We start from the raw sequence: 26,968 nt of genomic DNA on the forward strand, positions 1-26,968 counted from the left end.
GACTCTCCCCACCCATTTAATCTCCTCCCACAGCCCGTGTACACTCTCCCCTATCATGGACTCTCCCCACCCATTTAATCTCCTCCCACAGCCCATGTACACTCTCCCCTATCATGGACTCTACCCACCCATTTAATCTCCTCCCACAGCCCATGTACACTCTCCCCTATCATGGACTCTACCCACCCATTTAATCTCCTCCCACAGCCCATGTACACTCTCCCCTATCATGGACTCTCCCCACCCATTTAATCTCCTCCCACAGCCCATCTACACTCTCCCCTATCATGGACTCTACCCACCCATTTAATCTCCTCCCACAGCCCATCTACACTCTCCCCTATCATGGACTCTCCCCACCCATTTAATCTCCTCCCACAGCCCATGTACACTCTCCCCTATCATGGACTCTCCCCACCCATTTAATCTCCTCCCACAGCCCATGGACACTCTCCCCTATCATGGACTCTCCCCACCCATTTAATATCCTCCCACAGCCCGTGTACACTCTCCCCTATCATGGACTCTGCCCACCCATTTAATATCCTCCCACAGCCCATGTACACTCTCCCCTATCATGGACTCTCCCCACCCATTTAATCTCCTCCCACAGCCCATGTACACTCTCCCCTATCATGGACTCTCCCCACCCATTTAATCTCCCCCCACAGCCCATGTACAGTCTCCCCTATCATGGACTCTCCCCACCCATTTAATCTCCTCCCACAGCCCATGTACACTCTCCCCTATCATGGACTCTCCCCACCCATTTAATCTCCCCCCACAGCCCGTGTACACTCTCCCCTATCATGGACTCTCCCCACCCATTTAATCTCCTCCCACAGCCCATGTACACTCTCCCCTATCATGGACTCTCCCCACCCATTTAATCTCCTCCCACAGCCCATCTACACTCTCCCCTATCATGGACTCTCCCCACCCATTTAATCTCCTCCCACAGCCCATGTACACTCTCCCCTATCATGGACTCTCCCCACCCATTTAATCTCCTCCCACAGCCCATCTACACTCTCCCCTATCATGGACTCTCCCCACCCATTTAATCTCCTCCCACAGCCCATGTACACTCTCCCCTATCATGGACTCTACCCACCCATTTAATCTCCTCCCACAGCCCATGTACACTCTCCTCTATCATGGACTCTCCCCACCCATTTAATCTCCTCCCACAGCCCATGTACACTCTCCCCTATCATGGACTCTCCCCACCCATTTAATCTCCTCCCACAGCCCATCTACACTCTCCCCTATCATGGACTCTACCCACCCATTTAATCTCCTCCCACAGCCCATCTACACTCTCCCCTATCATGGACTCTCCCCACCCATTTAATCTCCTCCCACAGCCCATCTACACTCTCCCCTATCATGGACTCTCCCCACCCATTTAATCTCCTCCCACAGCCCGTGTACACTCTCCCCTATCATGGACTCTCCCCACCCATTTAATCTCCTCCCACAGCCCATGGACACTCTCCGCTATCATGGACTCTCCCCACCCATTTAATCTCCTCCCACAGCCCATGTACAGTCTCCCCTATCATGGACTCTACCCACCCATTTAATCTCCTCCCACAGCCCATGTACACTCTCCCCTATCATGGACTCTCCCCACCCATTTAATCTCCTCCCACAGCCCATGTACACTCTCCCCTATCATGGACTCTCCCCACCCATTTAATCTCCTCCCACAGCCCATGTACACTCTCCCCTATCATGGACTCTCCCCACCCATTTAATCTCCTCCCACAGCCCATCTACACTCTCCCCTATCATGGACTCTCCCCACCCATTTAATATCCTCCCACAGCCCATGTACACTCTCCCCTATCATGGACTCTGCCCACCCATTTAATCTCCCCCCACAGCCCATGAACACTCTCCCCTATCATGGACTCTCCCCACCCATTTAATATCCTCCCACAGCCCATGTACACTCTCCCCTATCATGGACTCTGCCCACCCATTTAATCTCCTCCCACAGTCCATGTACACTCTCCCCTATCATGGACTCTCCCCACCCATTTAATCTCCTCCCACAGCCCATGTACACTCTCCCCTATCATGGACTCTACCCACCCATTTAATCTCCTCCCACAGCCCATCTACACTCTCCCCTATCATGGACTCTCCCCACCCATTTAATCTCCTCCCACAGCCCATGTACACTCTCCCCTATCATGGACTCTACCCACCCATTTAATCTCCCCCCACAGCCCGTGTACACTCTCCCCTATCATGGACTCTCCCCACCCATTTAATCTCCTCCCACAGCCCATCTACACTCTCCCCTATCATGGACTCTCCCCACCCATTTAATCTCCTCCCACAGCCCATGTGCACTCTCCCCTATCATGGACTCCACCCACCCATTTAATCTCCCCCCACAGCCCGTGTACACTCTCCCCTATCATGGACTCTCCCCACCCATTTAATCTCCTCCCACAGCCCATCTACACTCTCCCCTATCATGGACTCTCCCCACCGATTTAATCTCCTCCCACAGCCCATGTACACTCTCCCCTATCATGGACTCTCCCCACCCATTTAATCTCCTCCCACAGCCCATGTACACTCTCCCCTATCATGGACTCTACCCACCCATTTAATCTCCCCCCACAGCCCATGAACACTCTCCCCGATCATGGACTCTCCCCACCCATTTAATCTCCCCCCACAGCCCATGTACACTCTCCCCTATCATGGACTCTCCCCACCCATTTAATCTCCTCCCACAGCCCATGTACAGTCTCCCCTATCATGGACTCTCCCCACCCATTTAATCTCCTCCCACAGCCCATGTACACTCTCCCCTATCATGGACTCTCCCCACCCATTTAATCTCCTCCCACAGCCCGTGTACACTCTCCCCTATCATGGACTCTCCCCACCCATTTAATCTCCTCCCACAGCCCATGTACACTCTCCCCTATCATGGACTCTCCCCACCCATTTAATCTCCTCCCACAGCCCATGTACACTCTCCCCTATCATGGACTCTACCCACCCATTTAATCTCCTCCCACAGCCCATGGACACTCTCCCCTATCATGGACTCTACCCACCCATTTAATCTCCTCCCACAGCCCATTTACACTCTCCCCTATCATGGACTCTCCCCACCCATTTAATCTCCTCCCACAGCCCATGTACAGTCTCCCCTATCATGGACTCTACCCACCCATTTAATCTCCTCCCACAGCCCATGTACAGTCTCCCCTATCATGGACTCTACCCACCCATTTAATCTCCTCCCACAGCCCGTGTGCACTCTCCCCTATCATGGACTCTCCCCACCCATTTGATCTCCTCCCACAGCCCATGTACACTCTCCCCTATCATGGACTCTCCCCACCCATTTAATCTCCTCCCACAGCCCGTGTACACTCTCCCCGATCATGGACTCTACCCACCCATTTAATCTCCTCCCACAGCCCATGTACACTCTCCCCTATCATGGACTCTACCCACCCATTTAATCTCCTCCCACAGCCCATCTACACTCTCCCCTATCATGGACTCTACCCACCCATTTAATCTCCTCCCACAGCCCATGGACACTCTCCCCTATCATGGACTCTCCCCACCCATTTAATCTCCTCCCACAGCCCATGTACACTCTCCCCGATCATGGACTCTACCCACCCATTTAATCTCCTCCCACAGCCCATGTACACTCTCCCCGATCATGGACTCTACCCACCCAATTAATCTCCTCCCACAGCCCATGTACACTCTCCCCTATCATGGACTCTACCCACCCATTTGCAGCACAGAACTGGGATTGAACCTGGAATCTCCTGGTTTTCCTGACTCAGTGCAAAACTGGGAAGTGCATTCACTAACTGAGCCAATATGGCCTTAAAACAAACTTTTGAGAAGCACCAAAAAAAAAGTGGTGCTTGAGATTGAAACAGAAGCATTAGGAATTGGGAGAGTTGGATGTGTAAGTCTGTCACCCACCTGACGCTGATAGGGATTGCTCCACGATGCCAACTTTCACCACCTGTTAGAATCACATAATTATCGAGCTCTTAATACACTCAGTCAGTTTAATACAATCAATGAGTTTAAAAGGATCGATGAGTTTAATTGGATCAATGAGCTCAATAGAATCATAGTATCATCGTATGATGCAGCACAGATGGAGGCCATTCAGCCCATCGTGCCAGTACTGGCTCTTCGGTAGACCAACCCAATTAGTCCCATTCCCCCTTCTCTTTCCCCATCAATGAATTTAAAATAATCAATAAGTTTAATGTAATCAGAGTTTAATATAATCAATGAGTTTAATATAATCAGAATTTAATATAATCAATGAGTTTAATATAATCAATGAGTTTAATATGATCAGAATTTAATATAATCAATGAGTTTAATATGATCAGAGTTTAATATAATCAATGAGTTTAATATAATCAATGAGTTTAATATAATCAATGAGTTTAATATAATCTGAGTTTAATATAATCAATGAGTTTAATATAATCAGAGTTTGATATAATCCATGAGTTTAATATAATCAATGAGTTTAATATAATCAGAGTTTGATATAATCCATGAGTTTAATATAATCAATGAGTTTAATATGATCAGAGTTTAATATAATCAATGAGTTTAATATAATCAGAGTTTAATATAATCAATGAGTTTAATATAATCAGAGTTTAATATAATCAATGAGTTTAATATAATCAGAATTTAATATAATCAATGAGTTTAATATAATCAGAGTTTAATATAATCAATGAGTTTAATATAATCAATGAGTTTAATATAATCAGAGTTTAATATAATCAATGAGTTTAATATAATCAGAGTTTAATATAATCAATGAGTTTAATATAATCAGAGTTTAATATAATCAATGAGTTTAATATAATCAGAGTTTGATATAATCCATGAGTTTAATATAATCAATGAGTTTAATATGATCAGAGTTTAATATAATCAGAGTTTAATATAATCAATGAGTTTAATATAATCAGAGTTTAATATAATCAATGAGTTTGATATAATCCATGAGTTTAATATAATCAGAATTTAATATAATCAATGAGTTTAATATAATCAATAAATTTAATATAATCAATGAGTTTAATATAATCAGAGTTTAATATAATCAATGGGTTTAATATAATCAATGAGTTTAATATAATCACAGTTTAATATAATCAATGAGTTTAATATAATCAGAGTTTGATATAATCCATGAGTTTAATATAATCAATGAGTTTAATATGATCAGAGTTTAATATAATCAATGAGTTTAATATAATCAGAGTTTAATATAATCAATGAGTTTAATATAATCAGAGTTTAATATAATCAATGAGTTTAATATAATCAGAATTTAATATAATCAATGAGTTTAATATGATCAGAGTTTAATATAATCAATGAGTTTAATATAATCAGAATTTAATATAATCAATGAGTTTAATATAATCAGAGTTTAATATAATCAATGAGTTTAATATAATCAATGAGTTTAATATAATCAGAGTTTGATATAATCAATGAGTTTAATATAATCAATGAGTTTAATATGATCAGAGTTTAATATAATCAGAGTTTAATATAATCAATGAGTTTAATATAATCAGAGTTTAATATAATCAGAGTTTAATATAATCAATGAGTTTAATATGATCAGAGTTTAATATAATCAATGAGTTTAATATAATCAGAGTTTAATATAATCAATGAGTTTAATATAATCAGAGTTTAATATAATCAATGAGTTTAATATAATCAGAGTTTAATATAATCAGAGTTTAATATAATCAATGAGTTTAATATGATCAGAGTTTAATATAATCAATGAGTTTAATATAATCAGAGTTTAATATAATCAATGAGTTTAATATAATCAATGAGTTTAATATAATCAGAGTTTGATATAATCCATGAGTTTAATATAAACAATGAGTTTAATATAATCAGAGTTTAATATAATCAATGAGTTTAATATAATCAATGAGTTTAATATGATCAGAGTTTAATATGATCAGAGTTTAATATAATCAGAGTTTAATATAATCAGAGTTTAACATAATCATTGAAGGGCAGAGTTTCTGCGAGATTGTGCTGCTTTTATCAGCGCAATCGCCCGAACAAGCATCGAAGGTTGAGTAAAATTGCAGATGATGAAGGGTAAGTTGCATCAGGTTTAAATCGAGTTTGCACGATCTTTAACGCTGGTGAAGAATCATCGCGCCTGTACCCGGCTCCGCCCTTTGGAGCTTGTTTTCTTCGGCGCACAGGCACTAGTCGGAAAGTTTTAAATGTTTTTACATATTAAAAAATATTTAATTTAGTCAGAAACTGACTAGTGTACAGCAATGAAAGTAATAAATGGTTCTGTATAGTTTTTTAAAGTCATTTTCAGTGATTTTAAATCAGGTTACTCACGGTGGAGGACTGGACACTTATTAAAGATGTTTATTTTTGTGATAAACCTATTTTCAGCTGTATTAATAAAACTGCTCCAGGTTACCACTCTTCAATACATCAATGACTATTTTTTAATGCAAGAAAAAAAAGAACAATTATGTTCTGTTACGCTGCTCATTTGCGCTGGATCATTGAAGATTTTATGTTTGTGATTGTGCAAATGCATTTTTGTGGAAACTTGAACTGTAACCTAACCCGCGCATTTCGAGCACAATTTGTGCCCAATTTGACGATTGCGGCCAAAACGGAAACTCTACCTCGATAGTTTAATAGGATCAATGAACTCAGCCCAACATGCTTTACTGCTCACCTTTAGCAGGCGCAGTTAATACAACACACTCAACAGCAGGGAAGGTTTCACTAAAGACACCTTCGCACCTTACTGTGTATTAGGTGCCAGGACCAGGTCACTTCCAGCGATGGACTGGAGCCTGCTGATAACACCAGCATTGAGGCTGTGGTGATCAGTGCTCAGCTCCGTTGGGCTGGACATGTTGTGAGGATGGACAAGCAGCTGCTTTATGGTGAAGTTGAGGATGGCAGAGGATTGCAGAGTGGGCAATGACCGCACTACAAGGACACCCTGATAAATCACGTGAAGCAGGACAACATGGTCACTGGGAAGCTGGCAATGGCGTGCTGAGGTGAGAGAAGAACTTCAGCTCCAATGCCGTGCCAGTGTGGAGGCTGGTCACGAGAGACGCAAGGATCGGCAAGGTCAGAGGGATCAACAGGAGAGTCACCCATCTCCACTCCCTTGAATCCAAGGGACGTAGACTTGAATGTTTATGGCGGACAACTAGTTTAGCCATTCATCGCCAGATCCAGCTGGGCCACAGAAATGACTATCAGGTCCTGCTCTCCTCTGCTGAAACTGCTCACTATTGCAGGATTATCCTGGAATGCAGAGATAAGCCCCAGCTTCTCTCTACTACAAACTGTCTCCTTAACCCATCTCCTCTGCCCCCTTCACCCTCACCTCCAAAGATTGAGACCAGCCATTCAGCTGCCTCTGCCACTTCCCTCCCTTCCCCGAGCCCACAAAGCCAAAATTCCCCAATGGTTTTCCCCCCTTCCAGAGCCCTGGACTCACACCATTCTCCAGTTTCTCTCCTCTCTCCCCTCATGCTCTTTCCGAGCTCATCTTGACCACGAGACCCATTTCCTGCTCCCTCCACTCGAATCCCACCAAACTGCTGACCACCCAACTGCACATCAGTGTTATACAGTGACAGACCTGTCCCCACCAGTACTGTACCCCAGTGTAATACAGTGACAGACCTGTCCCCACCAGGACTGTACCCCAGTGTTACACAGGGACAGACCTGTCCCCACCAGTACTGTACCCCAGTGTTATACAGTGACAGACCTGTACCCACCAGTACTGTACCCCAGTGTTATACAGTGACAGACCTGTCCCCACCAGTACTGTACCCCAGTGTTGTACAGGAACAGACCTGTACCCCCCAGTACTGTACCCCAGTGTAATACAGTGACAGACCTGTCCCCACCAGTACTGTACCCCAGTGTAATACAGTGACAGACCTGTCCCCACCAGTACTGTACCCCAGTGTTATACTGTGACAGACCTGTACCCACCAGTACTGTACCACAGTGTTATACTGTGACAGACCTGTACCCACCAGTACTGTACCCCAGTGTTATAAAGTGACAGACCTGTACCCACCTGTACTGTAACCCAGTGTTATACTGTGACAGACCTGTACCACCAGTACTGTACCCCAGTGTTATACAGTGACAGACCTGTCCCCACCAGTACTGTACCCCAGTGTTATACAGTGACAGACCTGTACACCCCAGTACTGTATCCCAGTGTTATACAGTGACAGACCTGTACCCACCAGTACTGTACCCCAGTGTTATACAGTGACAGACCTGTCCCCACCAGTACTGTACCCCAGTGTTATACAGTGACAGACCTGTACCCACCAGTACTGTACCCCAGTGTTATACAGTGACAGACCTGTACCCACCAGTACTGTACCCCAATGTTATACAGTGACAGACCTGTACCCACCAGTACTGTACCCCAGTGTTATACAGTGACAGGCCTGTACCCCCCAGTACTGTATCGCAGTGTTATACTGTGACAGACCTGTACCCACCAGTACTGTACCCCAGTGTTATACAGTGACAGACCTGTACCCACCAGTACTGTACCCCAGTGTTATACAGTGACAGACATGTATCCACCAGTACTGTACCCAAGTGTTATACAGTGACAGACCTGTCCCCACCAGTACTGTACCCCAGGGTTATACAGTGACAGACCTGTACACCCCAGTACTGTATCCCAGTGTTATACAGTGACAGACCTGTGCCCACAAGTACTGTACCCCAATGTTATACAGTGACAGACCTGTACCCACCAGTACTGTACCCCAGTGTTATACAGTGACAGACCTGTACCCACCAGTACTGTACCCCAGTGTTATACAGTGACAGACCTGTCCCCACCAGTACTGTACCCCAGTGTTATACAGTGACAGACCTGTACCCACCAGTACTGTACCCCAGTGTTATACAGTGACAGACCTGTACCCACCAGTACTGTACCCCAATGTTATACAGTGACAGACCTGTACCCACCAGTACTGTACCCCAGTGTTATACAGTGACAGGCCTGTACCCCCCAGTACTGTATCGCAGTGTTATACTGTGACAGACCTGTCCCCACCAGTACTGTACCCCAGTGTTATACAGTGACAGACCTGTACCCACCAGTACTGTACCCCAGTGTTATACAGTGACAGACCTGTACCCACCAGTACTGTACCCCAGGGTTATACAGTGACAGACCTGTACCCATCAGTACTGTACCCCAGTGTTATACAGTGACAGATCTGTACCCACAAGTACTGTACCCCAGTGTTATACAGTGACAGACCTGTCCCCACCAGTACTGTACCCCAGTGTTATACAGTGACAGACCTGTACCCACCAGTACTGTACCCCAGGGTTATACAGTGACAGACCTGTACCCCCAAGTACTGTACCCCAGTGTTATACAGTGACAGACCTGTACCCACCAGTACTGTACCCCAGTGTTATACAGTGACAGACATGTATCCACCAGTACTGTACCCCAGTGTTATACAGGGACAGACCTGTACCCACCAGTACTGTACCCAAGTGTTATACAGTGACAGACCTGTACCCACCAGTACTGTACCCCAGTGTTATACAGTGACAGACCTGTCCCCACCAGTACTGTACCCCAGTGTTATACAGTGACAGACCTGTACCCACCAGTACTGTACCCCAGGGTTATACAGTGATCGACCTGTACCCACCAGTACTGTACCCCAGTGTTATACAGTGATAGACCTGTACCCACCAGTACTGTACCCCAGTGTTATACAGTGACAGACCTGTACCCACCAGTACTGTACCCCAGTGTTATACTGTGACAGACCTGTACCCACCAGTACTGTACCCCAGTGTTATACAGTGACAGACCTGTACCCACCAGTACTGTACCCCAGTGTTATACAGTGACAGACCTGTATCCACCAGTACTGTACCCCAGTGTTATTTAGTGACAGACCTGTACCCACCAGTACTGTACCCCAGTGTTACACAGTGATAGACCTGTACCCACCAGCACTGTACCCCAGTGTTATTCAGTGACAGACCAGTATCCACCAGTACTGTACCCCAGTGTTTCACAGTGACAGACCTGTACCCACCAGTACTGTACCCCAGTGTTATTCAGTGACAGACCTGTACCCACCAGTACTGTACCCCAGTGTTATACAGTGACAGACCTGTATCCACCAGTACTGTACGCCAGTGTTATTCAGTGACAGACCTGTACCCACCAGTACTGTACCCCAGTGTTATACAGTGACAGACCTGTCCCCACCAGTACTGTACCCCAGTGTTATTCAGTGACAGACCTGTACCCACCAGTACTGTACCCCAGTGTTATACAGTGACAGACCTGTATCCACCAGTACTGTACGCCAGTGTTATTCAGTGACAGACCTGTACCCACCAGTACTGTACCCCAGTGTTATACAGTGACAGACCTGTCCCCACCAGTACTGTACCCCAGTGTTATTCAGTGACAGACCTGTACCCACCAGTACTGTACCCCAGTGTTATACAGTGACAGACCTGTCCCCACCAGTACTGTACCCCAGTGTTATTCAGTGACAGACCTGTACGCACCAGTACTGTACCCCAGTGTTATTTAGTGACAGACCTGTACCCACCAGTACTGTACCCCAGTGTTACACAGTGATAGACCTGTACCCACCAGTACTGTACCACAGTGTTATTCAGTGACAGACCAGTATCCACCAGTACTGTACCCCAGTGTTATTTAGTGACAGACCTGTACCCACCAGTACTGTACCCCAGTGTTATTCAGTGACAGACCAGTATCCACCAGTACTGTACCCCAGTGTTATTTAGTGACAGACCTGTACCCACCAGTACTGTACCCCAGTGTTATTCAGTGACAGACCAGTATCCACCAGTACTGTACCCCAGTGTTATTTAGTGACAGACCTGTACCCACCAGTACTGTACCCCAGTGTTATTCAGTGACAGACCTGTACCCACCAGTACTGTACCCCAGTGTTATTCAGTGACAGACCAGTATCCACCAGTACTGTACCCCAGTGTTATACAGTGACAGACCTGTCCCCACCAGTACTGTACCCCAGTGTTGTACAGAGACAGACCTGTACCCCCCAGTACTGTACCCCAGTGTTATACAGTGACAGACCTGTACCCCCCAGTACTGTACCCCAGTGTAATACAGTGACAGACCTGTACCCACCAGTACTGTACCCCAGTGTTATACTGTGACAGACCTGTACCCACCAGTACTGTACCACAGTGTTATACTGTGACAGACCTGTACCCACCAGTACTGTACCCCAGTGTTATAAAGTGACAGACCTGTACCCACCAGTACTGTCCCCCAGTGTTATACTGTGACAGACCTGTACCCACCAGTACTGTACCCCAGTGTTATACAGTGACAGACCTGTACCCACCAGTACTGTACCCCAGTGTTATACAGTGACAGACCTGTACACCCCAGTACTGTATCCCAGTGTTATACAGTGACAGACCTGTGCCCACAAGTACTGTACCCCAATGTTATACAGTGACAGACCTGTCCCCACCAGTACTGTACCCCAGTGTTATACAGTGACAGACCTGTACCCACCAGTACTGTACCCCAGTGTTATACAGTGACAGACCTGTACCCACCAGTACTGTACCCCAATGTTATACAGTGACAGACGTGTACCCACCAGTACTGTACCCCAGTGTTATACAGTGACAGGCCTGTACCCCCAGTACTGTATCCCAGTGTTATACTGTGACAGACCTGTCCCCACCAGTACTGTACCCCAGTGTTATACAGTGACAGACCTGTACCCACCAGTACTGTACCCCAGTGTTATACAGTGACAGACCTGTACCCACCAGTACTGTACCCCAGGGTTATACAGTGACAGACCTGTACCCATCAGTACTGTACCCCAGTGTTATACAGTGACAGATCTGTACCCACAAGTACTGTACCCCAGTGTTATACAGTGACAGACCTGTACCCACAAGTACTGTACCCCAGTGTTATACAGTGACAGACCTGTACCCACAAGTACTGTACCCCAGTGTTATACAGTGACAGACCTGTACCCACCAGTACTGTACCCCAGGGTTATACAGTGACAGACCTGTACCCACCAGTACTGTACCCCAGGGTTATACAGTGACAGACCTGTACCCACCAGTACTGTACCCCAGGGTTATACAGTGACAGACCTGTACCCACCAGTACTGTACCCCAGGGTTATACAGTGATAGACCTGTACCCACCAGTACTGTACCCCAGTGTTATACAGTGATAGACCTGTACCCACCAGTACTGTACCCCAGTGTTATACAGTGACAGACCTGTACCCCCCAGTACTGTACCCCAGTGTTATACTGTGACAGACCTGTACCCACCAGTACTGTACCCCAGTGTTATACAGTGACAGACCTGTACCCACCAGTACTGTACCCCAGTGTTATACAGTGACAGACCTGTATCCACCAGTACTGTACCCCAGTGTTATACAGTGACAGACCTGTACCCACCAGTACTGTACCCCAGGGTTATACAGTGACAGACCTGTACCCACCAGTACTGTACCCCAGGGTTATACAGTGATAGACCTGTACCCACCAGTACTGTACCCCAGTGTTATACAGTGACAGACCTGTACCCACCAGTACTGTACCCCAGTGTTATACAGTGACAGACCTGTACCCACCAGTACTGTACCCCAGTGTTATACTGTGACAGACCTGTACCCACCAGTACTGTACCCCAGTGTTATACAGTGACAGACCTGTACCCACCAGTACTGTACCCCAGTGTTATACAGTGACAGACCTGTATCCACCAGTACTGTACCCCAGTGTTATTTAGTGACAGACCTGTACCCACCAGTACTGTACCCCAGTGTTACACAGTGATAGACCTGTACCCACCAGTACTGTACCCCAGTGTTATTCAGTGACAGACCAGTATCCACCAGTACTGTACCCCAGTGTTTCACAGTGACAGACCTGTACCCACCAGTACTGTACCCCAGTGTTATTCAGTGACAGACCTGTACCCACCAGTACTGTACCCCAGTGTTATACAGTGACAGACCTGTATCCACCAGTACTGTACGCCAGTGTTATTCAGTGACAGACCTGTACCCACCAGTACTGTACCCCAGTGTTATACAGTGACAGACCTGTCCCCACCAGTACTGTACCCCAGTGTTATTCAGTGACAGACCTGTACCCACCAGTACTGTACCCCAGTGTTATACAGTGACAGACCTGTATCCACCAGTACTGTACGCCAGTGTTATTCAGTGACAGACCTGTACCCACCAGTACTGTACCCCAGTGTTATACAGTGACAGACCTGTCCCCACCAGTACTGTACCCCAGTGTTATACAGTGACAGACCTGTCCCCACCAGTACTGTACCCCAGTGTTATTCAGTGACAGACCTGTACCCACCAGTACTGTACCCCAGTGTTATACAGTGACAGACCTGTCCCCACCAGTACTGTACCCCAGTGTTATTCAGTGACAGACCTGTACGCACCAGTACTGTACCCCAGTGTTATTTAGTGACAGACCTGTACCCACCAGTACTGTACCCCAGTGTTACACAGTGATAGACCTGTACCCACCAGTACTGTACCCCAGTGTTATTCAGTGACAGACCAGTATCCACCAGTACTGTACCCCAGTGTTATTTAGTGACAGACCTGTACCCACCAGTGCTGTACCCCAGTGTTATTCAGTGACAGACCAGTATCCACCAGTACTGTACCCCAGTGTTATTTAGTGACAGACCTGTACCCACCAGTACTGTACCCCAGTGTTATTCAGTGACAGACCAGTATCCACCAGTACTGTACCCCAGTGTTATTTAGTGACAGACCTGTACCCACCAGTACTGTACCCCAGTGTTATTCAGTGACAGACCTGTACCCACCAGTACTGTACCCCAGTGTTATTCAGTGACAGACCAGTATCCACCAGTACTGTACCCCAGTGTTATTTAGTGACAGACCTGTACCCACCAGTACTGTACCCCAGTGTTATTCAGTGACAGACCAGTATCCACCAGTACTGTACCCCAGTGTTATTTAGTGACAGACCTGTACCCACCAGTACTGTACCCCAGTGTTTCACAGTGACAGACCTGTCCCCACCAGTACTGTACCCCAGTGTTATTCAGTGACAGACCTGTACCCACCAGTACTGTACCCCAGTGTTATACAGTGACAGACCTGTCCCCACCAGTACTGTACCCCAGTGTTATTCAGTGACAGACCTGTACCCACCAGTACTGTACCCCAGTGTTACACAGTGACAGACCTGTACCCCCCAGTACTGTACCCCAGTGTTATACAGTGACAGACCTGTCCCCACCAGTACTGTACCCCAGTGTTATTCAGTGACAGACCTGTACCCACCAGTACTGTACCCCAGTGTTACACAGTGACAGACCTGTACCCACCAGTACTGCACCCCAGTGTTATACAGTGACAGACCTGTATCCACCAGTACTGTACCCCAGTGTTATACAGTGACAGACCTGTCCCCACCAGTACTGTACCCCAGTGTTATTCAGTGACAGACCTGTCCCCACCAGTACTGTACCCCAGTGTTATTCAGTGACAGACCTGTCCCCACCAGTACTGTACCCCAGTGTTACACAGTGACAGACCTGTCCCCACCAGTACTGTACCCAACATCACATTTGCTGTCTGTGGGATCTTGCTGCAGGCAAATTAGTTGCTGCATTTATCTATCAACAGCACTGACTGCACTTCAACTACAGGCCTGTCAGTTTAACCTTAGTGGTGGGGAATCTTTTAGAAACAATAATCCGGGACAGAATAACAGTCACTGAGACGAGGGTGGATTGATTCGGGAAAGCCAGCATGGATTTGATAAAGGAAAATCGTGTTTAAGATGGATTTTTTTGATGAGGTAACAGAGAGGGTAGATGAGGGCAATGCAGTTGATGTTGTGTATATGGACTTTCAAAAGGTGTTCGATAAAGTGCCGCACGGTAGGATTACCATGAAGATTGTGGTCCATGGCGTTGGCCGGGGCTGCAGAAAATAACCTGAGCCCAGCTGCTGACAGACACAGGCAAGAACAACTTTTGAACTGAAGTAACCTGAGTTTAGTCGCTGGCCTGAGATGGCTGGAACCGGTTTGAATTCGCTAAGTTTTGTGAAAGACAAAGGAGATGTGATAAGACACAAGTCCTTATTTAGAAAAGGAGTAATGAGGTAATGCTACCTAAGTCCTTGGGACAGAGCCAATGAGGAGAAGACACAGACGAGGCGAGCAAGCCTAAACCAACGGGAGAGAGAGAGAGCACAGCTTGAAGAGATAAGATTCGGAATAAGAATGAAGGATCTGGGGCGTGGAGCCAGAGCGAAGACTCCGGAGACCAACCATTGCGGAAGTGGAAGACCCTGGGACGTAGAGACAACGTCGAGAGAGAGAGAGAACGGAACGCCTGGCCAGCGTCAGCTCTCCTTTTCAGGTATTATCCTTTATATTCTGTGACCACTCAGGGAGTGTCAGAGAAACCTAGTGGGTGTGCGTTTAGATCCTAGTTTGGGTATAAAACTGTATAACCTGGTGCAAACTGCATGTTTATATCTAACCAGACGTATAAGCTATATGTATATGATCTAACGGCGTGAATAAAGCGAATTGTGAGTTAAGAGAGCATTGACTCTTCTCCTCTTTGTACTAAGCCAGTAACCGTAACCGGTGACCTCCGGTCAACAATGGAATAAAGGGGGCAGTAGCAACACGGATACAGAATTGGCTAAGGGACAGGAGCCAGAGCGGACTGGATGGACTGAATGGCCTCTTTCCGTGCTGTAACCTTTCTATGATTCTAATTCATTAGCTGTGCAGTGCTTTGGGGTGTGCTGAGGCTGTGATCAGGTGTTAGATAAACGAAAACGCTTTCTTTAAAAACATGCCAGCTGTCACTGGGTGATGCAGCCCAGAATCGGCAGAACAACAAGGGACAGGAACCAATGCCCTGCAAAGAAAGACTTGTATTTCCACAGTGCCTTTCATCACCTCAGGATGTCCCAAAGTGCTTTACAGCCAATGACGTGCTTTTTGAAGTGCAGTCACTGATGTAATGTAAGAAACGAGGCAGCTAACTTGCACACAGCAAGATCCCACAAACAGCAATGTGACAATGGCCAGATTAATCTGTTTTAGATTTTGGTTGACAGATAAATGTTGGCCAGGACATGGGGGGGAAAGTCCCCTTCTTTTCTTTGAATGTTGACATGGGATCTTTTACATCCACCTGAGAGGGCAGACGGGACCTCGGTTTAACGTCTCATCTGAAAGACGGCACCTCCGACAGTGCAGAGCTCCCTCAGTACTGACCCTCCGACAGTGCAGCACTCCCTCAGTACTGACCCTCCGACAGTGCAGCGCTCCCTCAGTACTGACCCTCCGACAGTGCAGCGCTCCCTCAGTACTGACCCTCCGACAGTGCAGCACTCCCTCAGTACTGACCCTCCGACAGTGCAGCGCTCCCTCAGTACTGACCCTCCGACAGCGCGGCGCTCCCTCAGTACTGACCCTCCGACAGTGCAGCACTCCCTCAGTACTGACCCTCCGACAGTGCAGCACTCCCTCAGTACTGACCCTCCGACAGTGCAGCACTCCCTCAGCACTGACCCTCTGACAGTGCAGCACTCCCTCAGTACTGACCCTCCGACAGTGCGGCGCTCCCTCAGTACTGACCCTCTGACAGTGCAGCACTCCCTCAGTACTGACCCTCCGACAGTGCGGCGCTCCCTCAGTACTGACCCCCCGACAGTGCAGCACTCCCTCAGTCCTGACCCTCCGACAGTGCGGCGCTCCCTCAGTACTGACCCTCCGACAGTGCAGCACTCCCTCAGTACTGACCCTCCGACAATGCAGGGCTCCCTCAGTACTGACCCTCCGACAGTGCAGTGCTCCCTCAATACTGACCCTCCGACAGTGCAGCACTCCCTCAGTACTGACCCTCCGACAGTGCAGCACTCCCTCAGTACTGACCCTCCGACAGTGCAGCACTCCCTCAATACTGACCCTCTGACAGTGCAGCGCTCCCTCAGTACTGCCCGGGGAGACTGAGCCTGGGTTATGTGCACAGATTGAACCCACAATCTTCCAGTAAGGCCACTGTTTGTGATTAGGGAATGTCATTTTTTGACTGTGCCTCAAACCTTGCACTGTTCTCACTTGGAGGGCCACCTCTATTCTTCATCCCGGTCAGTCCTTCACAGGAACAACGAGCCATCGGCTAAACTCGGCTATGAGAACACATTGGTCCCGTTAACGGGGGGTGCACAGAGAAATGAACGTTAATATTGTGAGAGTCAATGACTGGATGTTGTGTGTAACGTCTCTGGCCTTGTCGAGTACGTTACAGAGGCAGAGGTAGAACCATTACCTTTTAAAGGTTGGTCGTCGCTCATGTGATCTCCCCGGGTGAAGGGTGCTACCGCCTGTCCACTCCAGTAGTGGGTGTGTGGAGGGTGACCGGACCAGGCTGACCCAAATATTGTCATTATTTGCCGAGTTCCCCCAGCAACTCTCCCTCACCAGCCGTGCACAGACCACGACCTCGTTGGAAGCGACGACACCTTTCGAGCACCAAAAGCTAATCGGCACTGAGATAAAAATCCAAACAAGACCAATAACAGAGCTAGAAATACTTACACCAACGAAGGGGATGAACTTCTGGCAGGAATCCTCATCAGGGCTGAAGTGAGAGAAGACAAGTAGTATTATTCACAGCTCCAATGGCAGACAGGCGAGGCTACACACAGATACAGCTCTGACAATCCCATCTTCAACATCGCTAGCACACAGTCCGAGCTCCACAGCAAAGTCGGCTTTATACACAAAATAAATCAAACTTCCTCACCCGAAATAATCTCAAATCAAACACCCCCGCAATAATCTCAAATCAAACACCCCCGCAATAATCTCAAATCAAACCGACGGGCAATAATCTCAAATCAAATCCCCCGCAATAATCTCAAATCAAACACCCCCGTAATAATCTGAAATCAAACCGACGGGCAATAATCTCAAATCAAATCCCCCGCAATAATCTCAAATCAAACACCGTCGCAATAATCTCAAATCAAACCGACGGGCAATAATCTCAAATCAAATCCCCCGCAATAATCTCAAATCAAACACCCCCGCAATAATCTGAAATCAAACCGACGGGCAATAATCTCAAATCAAACCCCCACAACAATTTCAGATCAAACACCCCCGCAATAATCTGAAATCAAACCGACGGGCAATAATCTCAAATCAAATCCCCCGCAATAATCTCAGATCAAACGCCCCCGCAATAATCTCAAATCAAACCGACGGGCAATAATCTCAAATCAAACACCCCTGCAATAATCTCAAATCAAATCCCCCGCAATAATCTCAAATCAAACACCCCTGCAATAATCTCAAATCAAATCCCCCGCAATAATCTCAAATCAAACCCACCTGCAATAATCTCAAATCAAAAACCCCCGCAATAATCTCAAATCAAACACCCCCACAATAATCTCAAAACAAACCTCCTGGCAATAATCTCAAATCAAACACCCCCACAATAATCTCAAATCAAACCTCCCGGCAATAATCTCAAATCAAACACCCCCGCAATAATCTCAAATCAAATCCCTCGCAATAATCTCAAATCAGCTCCCCCACAATAATCTCAAATCAAATCCCTCGCAATAATCTCAAATCAAACCGACGGGCAATAATCTCAAATCAAATCCCCCGCAATAATCTCAGATCAAACGCCCCCGCAATAATCTCAAATCAAATCCCCCGCAATAATCTCAAATCAAACACCCCCGCAATAATCTCAAATCAAACACCCCGCAATAATCTCAAATAAAACCCCTCACAATAATATCAAATCAACCCCCCACCACAATAATCTCAAATCAAACCCCTCGCAATAATCTCAAAGCAAACAACCCCCACAATAATCTCAAATAAAACCTTCCGGGAATAATCTCAAATCAAATCCCCCACAATAATCTCAAATCAAATCCCCCGCAATAATCTCAAATCAAAAACCCCCGCAATAATCTCAAATCAATTCCCCAGCAATAATCTCAGATCAATTCCCCCTGCAATAATCTCAAATCAAACACCCCCACAATAATCTCAAAACAAACCTCATGGCAATAATCTCAAATCAAACAACCCCCACAATAATCTCAAATAAAACCTTCCGGGAATAATCTCAAATCAAATCCCCCACAATAATATCAGATCAATTCCCCCTGCAATAATCTCAAATCAAACACCCCCACAATAATCTCAAAACAAACCTCCTGGCAATAATCTCAAATCAAACACCCCCACAATAATCTCAAATCAAGCCTCCCGGCAATAATCTCAAATCAAATCCCTCAGAATAATCTCAAATCAAACACCCCGCAATAATCTCAAATCAAAACCCCCTGCAATAATCTCAAATCAAATCCCCCACAATAATCTCAAATCAAATCCCCCGCAATAATCTCAAATCAAAAACCCCCGCAATAATCTCAAATCAAAAACCCCCGCAATAATCTCAAATCAATTCCCCAGCAATAATCTCAAATCAAACCCCCCTGCAATAATCTCAAATCAAACACCCCCACAATAATCTCAAAACAAACCTCCTGGCAATAATCTCAAATCAAACACCCCCGCAATAATCTCAAATCAAACACCCCGCAATAATCTCAAATAAAACCCCTCACAATAATATCAAATCAACCCCCCACCACAATAATCTCAAATCAAACCCCTCGCAATAATCTCAAAGCAAACAACCCCCACAATAATCTCAAATAAAACCTTCCGGGAATAATCTCAAATCAAATCCCCCACAATAATCTCAAATCAAATCCCCCGCAATAATCTCAAATCAAAAACCCCCGCAATAATCTCAAATCAATTCCCCAGCAATAATCTCAGATCAATTCCCCCTGCAATAATCTCAAATCAAACACCCCCACAATAATCTCAAAACAAACCTCATGGCAATAATCTCAAATCAAACAACCCCCACAATAATCTCAAATAAAACCTTCCGGGAATAATCTCAAATCAAATCCCCCACAATAATATCAGATCAATTCCCCCTGCAATAATCTCAAATCAAACACCCCCACAATAATCTCAAAACAAACCTCCTGGCAATAATCTCAAATCAAACACCCCCACAATAATCTCAAATCAAGCCTCCCGGCAATAATCTCAAATCAAATCCCTCAGAATAATCTCAAATCAAACACCCCGCAATAATCTCAAATCAAAACCCCCTGCAATAATCTCAAATCAAATCCCCCACAATAATCTCAAATCAAATCCCCCGCAATAATCTCAAATCAAAAACCCCCGCAATAATCTCAAATCAATTCCCCAGCAATAATCTCAAATCAAACCCCCCTGCAATAATCTCAAATCAAACACCCCCACAATAATCTCAAAACAAACCTCCTGGCAATAATCTCAAATCAAACACCCCCGCAATAATCTCAAATCAAACACCCCCGCAATAATCTCAAATCAAACCTCCTGGCAATAATCTCAAATCAAACCGACGGGCAATAATCTCAAATAAAACACCCCGCAATAATCTCAAATCAAATCCCCCGCAATAATCTCAAAGCAAACACCCCCACAATAATCTCAAATCAACCCCCCTCAATATAATCTTAAATCAAACACCTCGAAATAATCTCAAATCAAATTCCCTGCAATAATCTCAAATAAACCCCCCCACAATCTCAAATCAAACACCCCCACAATAATCTTAAATCAAACACCCACAAAATAATCTCAAATCAAATCCCCCGCAATAATCTCAAATCAAATCCCTCGCAATAATCTCAAATCAAATCCCCCGCAATAATCTCAAATCAAGCCTCCCGGCAATAATCTCAAATCAAATCCCCCGCAATAATCTCAAATCAAATCCCTCGCAATAATCTCAAATCAAGCCTCCCGGCAATAATCTCAAATCAAATCCCCCGCAATAATCTCAAATCAAATCCCTCGCAATAATCTCAAATCAAGCCTCCCGGCAATAATCTCAAATCAAATCCCCCGCAATAATCTCAAATCAAATCCCTCGCAATAATCTCAAATCAAGCCTCCCGGCAATAATCTCAAATCAAATCCCCCAGAATAATCTCAAATCAAACACCCCCACAATAATCTCCAATCAAACCCCCCCGGCAATAATCTCAAATCAAACACCCCCACAATAATCTCAAATCAAACCCCCCTGCAATAATCTCGAATCAAATCCACCACAATAATCTCAAATCAAACACCCCAGCAATAATCTTAAATCAAACACCCCCACAATAATCTCAAATCAACCCCTCACAATAATCGCAAATCAAATCCCCCGCAATAATCTCAAATCAAACCCCTCCACATTAAACTCAAATCAAACACCCCCGCAATAATCTCAAATCAAATCCCCCACAATAATCTCGAATCAAACCACTCGCAATAATCTAAAAAAAAACACCCCCACAATAATCTCAAATCAAACACCCCGCAATAATCTCAAATCAAACCCCTTGTAATAATCTCAAATCAAACACCCCCACAATAATCTCAAGACAAACCCCTCACAATAATCTCAAATCAAACACCCCTGCAATAATCTCAAAACAAACCCCACACAATAATATCAAATCAACCCCCCACCACAATAATCTCAAATCAAACCCCTTGCAATAATCTCAAATCAAACAACCCCCACAATAATCTCAAATAAAACCTTCCGGCAATAATCTCAAATCAAACACCCCCGCAATAATCTCAAATCAAATCCCCCGCAATAATCTCAAATAAAACACCCCCACAATAATCTCAAATCAAATCCCCCGCAATAATCTCAAAGCTAACACCCCCACAATAATCTCAAATCAAACCCCCTCGAAATAACCTCAAATCAACCCCCCTCAATATAATCTTAAATCAAACACCTCGAAATAATCTCAAATCAAATTCCCTGCAATAATCTCAAATAAACCCCCCCACAATCTCAAATCAAACACCCCCACAATAATCTTAAATCAAACACCCACAAAATAATCTCAAATCAAATCCCCCGCAATAATCTCAAATCAAACATCCCCACAATAATCTCAAATCAAATCCCCCACAATAATCTCAAATCAAAGCCCCTTGAAATAATCTCAAATCAAACATCCTCGAAATAATCTCAAATCAAATCCCCTGCAGTAATCACAAATCAAACCCCCTTGAAATAATCTCAAATCAAACTCCCTCGAAATAATGTCAAATCAAATCCCCTCAAAATAATCTCAAATCAAAACCCCTCCCACAATAATTTAAAATCAAACATCCCCGAAATAATCTCAAATCAAACATCCCCGCAATAATCTCAAATCAAACACCGCCGCAATAATCTCAAATCAATTCCCACGCAATAATCTCAAATCAAATCTCCCACAATAATCTCAAATCAAACCCCCACAATAATCTCAAATCAAACTCCCTCGAAATAATCTCAAATCAAACACCCTCGAAATAATCTCAAATCAAACCCACCACAATAATCTCATGGAAACCCCCCTCAAAATTATCTCAAATCAAATCCCCCGCAATAATCTCAAATCAAATCTCCCACAATAATCTCAAATCAAATCCCCTCGAAATAATCTCAAATCAAACCCACCACAATAATCTCAAATCAAACTCCCTCGAAATAATCTCAAATCAAACACCCTTGAAATAATCTCAAATCAAACCCCCACAATAATCTCAAATCAAACTCCCTCGAAATAATCTCAAATCAAACACCCTCGAAATAATCTCAAATCAAACCCACCACAATAATCTCATAGAAACCCCCCTCAAAATTATCTCAAATCAAATCTCCCACAATAATCTCAAATCAAATCCCCTCAAAATTATCTCAAATCAAATCCCCTGCAATAATCTCAAATCAAATCTCCCACAATAGTCTCAAATCAAACACCCCTGCAATAATCTCAAATCAAACCCCCCCACAATAATCTCAAATCAAACCCCCGCAATATTCTCAAATCAAACCCCCACCACAATAATCTCAAATCAAACACACTCGAAATAATCTCAAATCAAACTCCCTCAAAATAATCTCAAAACAAACCCGCGCAATAATCTCAAATCAAAAACACCCGCAATAATCTCAAATCAAACCCCCCCACAACAATCTCAAATCAAACTCCCTCAAAATAATCTCAAATCAAACCCCCCCACAACAATCTCAAATCAAACCCCCTCGAAATAATCTCAAAACAAACCCGCGCAATAATCTCAAATCAAAAACACCCGCAATAATCTCAAATCAAACACCCCGAAATAATCTCAAATCAAACACCCTCGAAATAATCTCAAATCAAACTCCCTCAAAATAATCTCAAATCAAACCCCCCACAACAATCTCAAATCAAACCCCCTCAAAATAATCTCAAAACAAACCCTCGCAATAATCTCAAATCAAAAACACCCGCAATAATCTCAAATCAAACACACCGAAATAATCTCAAATCCAACCCCCCCACAATAATCTCAAATCAAACACCCTGAAATAATCTCAAATCAACCCCTTTGAAATAATCTCAAATCAAAGCCCCTCAAAATAATCTCAAATCAACCCCCCCAAAATAATCTCAAATCAACCCCTTGAAATAATCTCAAATCAAACCCCCCTGAAAAAAAATCTCAAATCAAACCCCCTGAAAAAATCTCAAATCAAACCCCTTGAAATAATCTCAAATCAAAGCCCATGAAATAATCTCAAATCAAACTCCCCTGAAATAATCTCAACTCAAACCCCCCCGCAATAATCTCAAATCAAACACCCCGAAATAATCTCAAATCAACCCCCCCGCAATAATCTCAAATCAAACCCCCCAAAATAATCTCAAATCAAACCCCCCCGCAATAATCTCAAATCAAACACCCCGAAATAATCTCAAATCAACCCCCCGCAATAATCTCAAATCAAACACCCCGAAATAATCTCAAATCAACCCCCCCCACAATAATCTCAAATCAAACACCCCGAAATAATCTCAAATCAAATCCCTCGCAATAATCTCAAATCAAGCCTCCCGGCAATAATCTCAAATCAAATCCCCCGCAATAATCTCAAATCAAATCCCTCGCAATAATCTCAAATCAAGCCTCCCGGCAATAATCTCAAATCAAATCCCCCGCAATAATCTCAAATCAAATCCCTCGCAATAATCTCAAATCAAGCCTCCCGGCAATAATCTCAAATCAAATCCCCCAGAATAATCTCAAATCAAACACCCCCACAATAATCTCCAATCAAACCCCCCCGGCAATAATCTCAAATCAAACACCCCCACAATAATCTCAAATCAAACCCCCCTGCAATAATCTCGAATCAAATCCACCACAATAATCTCAAATCAAACACCCCAGCAATAATCTTAAATCAAACACCCCCACAATAATCTCAAATCAACCCCTCACAATAATCGCAAATCAAATCCCCCGCAATAATCTCAAATCAAACCCCTCCACATTAAACTCAAATCAAACACCCCCGCAATAATCTCAAATCAAATCCCCCACAATAATCTCGAATCAAACCACTCGCAATAATCTAAAAAAAAACACCCCCACAATAATCTCAAATCAAACACCCCGCAATAATCTCAAATCAAACCCCTTGTAATAATCTCAAATCAAACACCCCCACAATAATCTCAAGACAAACCCCTCACAATAATCTCAAATCAAACACCCCTGCAATAATCTCAAAACAAACCCCACACAATAATATCAAATCAACCCCCCACCACAATAATCTCAAATCAAACCCCTTGCAATAATCTCAAATCAAACAACCCCCACAATAATCTCAAATAAAACCTTCCGGCAATAATCTCAAATCAAACACCCCCGCAATAATCTCAAATCAAATCCCCCGCAATAATCTCAAATAAAACACCCCCACAATAATCTCAAATCAAATCCCCCGCAATAATCTCAAAGCTAACACCCCCACAATAATCTCAAATCAAACCCCCTCGAAATAACCTCAAATCAACCCCCCTCAATATAATCTTAAATCAAACACCTCGAAATAATCTCAAATCAAATTCCCTGCAATAATCTCAAATAAACCCCCCCACAATCTCAAATCAAACACCCCCACAATAATCTTAAATCAAACACCCACAAAATAATCTCAAATCAAATCCCCCGCAATAATCTCAAATCAAACATCCCCACAATAATCTCAAATCAAATCCCCCACAATAATCTCAAATCAAAGCCCCTTGAAATAATCTCAAATCAAACATCCTCGAAATAATCTCAAATCAAATCCCCTGCAGTAATCACAAATCAAACCCCCTTGAAATAATCTCAAATCAAACTCCCTCGAAATAATGTCAAATCAAATCCCCTCAAAATAATCTCAAATCAAAACCCCTCCCACAATAATTTAAAATCAAACATCCCCGAAATAATCTCAAATCAAACATCCCCGCAATAATCTCAAATCAAACACCGCCGCAATAATCTCAAATCAATTCCCACGCAATAATCTCAAATCAAATCTCCCACAATAATCTCAAATCAAACCCCCACAATAATCTCAAATCAAACTCCCTCGAAATAATCTCAAATCAAACACCCTCGAAATAATCTCAAATCAAACCCACCACAATAATCTCATGGAAACCCCCCTCAAAATTATCTCAAATCAAATCCCCCGCAATAATCTCAAATCAAATCTCCCACAATAATCTCAAATCAAATCCCCTCGAAATAATCTCAAATCAAACCCACCACAATAATCTCAAATCAAACTCCCTCGAAATAATCTCAAATCAAACACCCTTGAAATAATCTCAAATCAAACCCCCACAATAATCTCAAATCAAACTCCCTCGAAATAATCTCAAATCAAACACCCTCGAAATAATCTCAAATCAAACCCACCACAATAATCTCATAGAAACCCCCCTCAAAATTATCTCAAATCAAATCTCCCACAATAATCTCAAATCAAATCCCCTCAAAATTATCTCAAATCAAATCCCCTGCAATAATCTCAAATCAAATCTCCCACAATAGTCTCAAATCAAACACCCCTGCAATAATCTCAAATCAAACCCCCCCACAATAATCTCAAATCAAACCCCCGCAATATTCTCAAATCAAACCCCCACCACAATAATCTCAAATCAAACACACTCGAAATAATCTCAAATCAAACTCCCTCAAAATAATCTCAAAACAAACCCGCGCAATAATCTCAAATCAAAAACACCCGCAATAATCTCAAATCAAACCCCCCCACAACAATCTCAAATCAAACTCCCTCAAAATAATCTCAAATCAAACCCCCCCACAACAATCTCAAATCAAACCCCCTCGAAATAATCTCAAAACAAACCCGCGCAATAATCTCAAATCAAAAACACCCGCAATAATCTCAAATCAAACACCCCGAAATAATCTCAAATCAAACACCCTCGAAATAATCTCAAATCAAACTCCCTCAAAATAATCTCAAATCAAACCCCCCACAACAATCTCAAATCAAACCCCCTCAAAATAATCTCAAAACAAACCCTCGCAATAATCTCAAATCAAAAACACCCGCAATAATCTCAAATCAAACACACCGAAATAATCTCAAATCCAACCCCCCCACAATAATCTCAAATCAAACACCCTGAAATAATCTCAAATCAACCCCTTTGAAATAATCTCAAATCAAAGCCCCTCAAAATAATCTCAAATCAACCCCCCCAAAATAATCTCAAATCAACCCCTTGAAATAATCTCAAATCAAACCCCCCTG

The 26,968-nt window shown here is 44.1% G+C and overlaps 1 protein-coding gene across 1 annotated transcript in view; it reads right to left on the minus strand.

Annotated features, from left to right (window-relative positions):
- Nucleotides 1-26,968, minus strand: part of si:ch211-126j24.1 (phosphofurin acidic cluster sorting protein 2) — a gene marked incomplete at its 3' end in the record, with an annotated part of 536,875 nt that overhangs the window by 24,123 nt on the left and 485,784 nt on the right. Inside the window, exons 19-20 of the mRNA XM_067977559.1 lie at nt 17,788-17,830; nt 3,985-4,027 (exon numbers count right to left, since the gene is read on the minus strand). Coding sequence (XP_067833660.1) covers nt 3,985-4,027; nt 17,788-17,830 — 86 coding nt within the window. The remainder of the gene's footprint in view (nt 1-3,984; nt 4,028-17,787; nt 17,831-26,968) is intronic.

Source organism: Heptranchias perlo, unplaced genomic scaffold, assembly GCF_035084215.1.
Source record: "Heptranchias perlo isolate sHepPer1 unplaced genomic scaffold, sHepPer1.hap1 HAP1_SCAFFOLD_160, whole genome shotgun sequence".
Taxonomy (NCBI): domain Eukaryota; kingdom Metazoa; phylum Chordata; class Chondrichthyes; order Hexanchiformes; family Hexanchidae; genus Heptranchias; species Heptranchias perlo.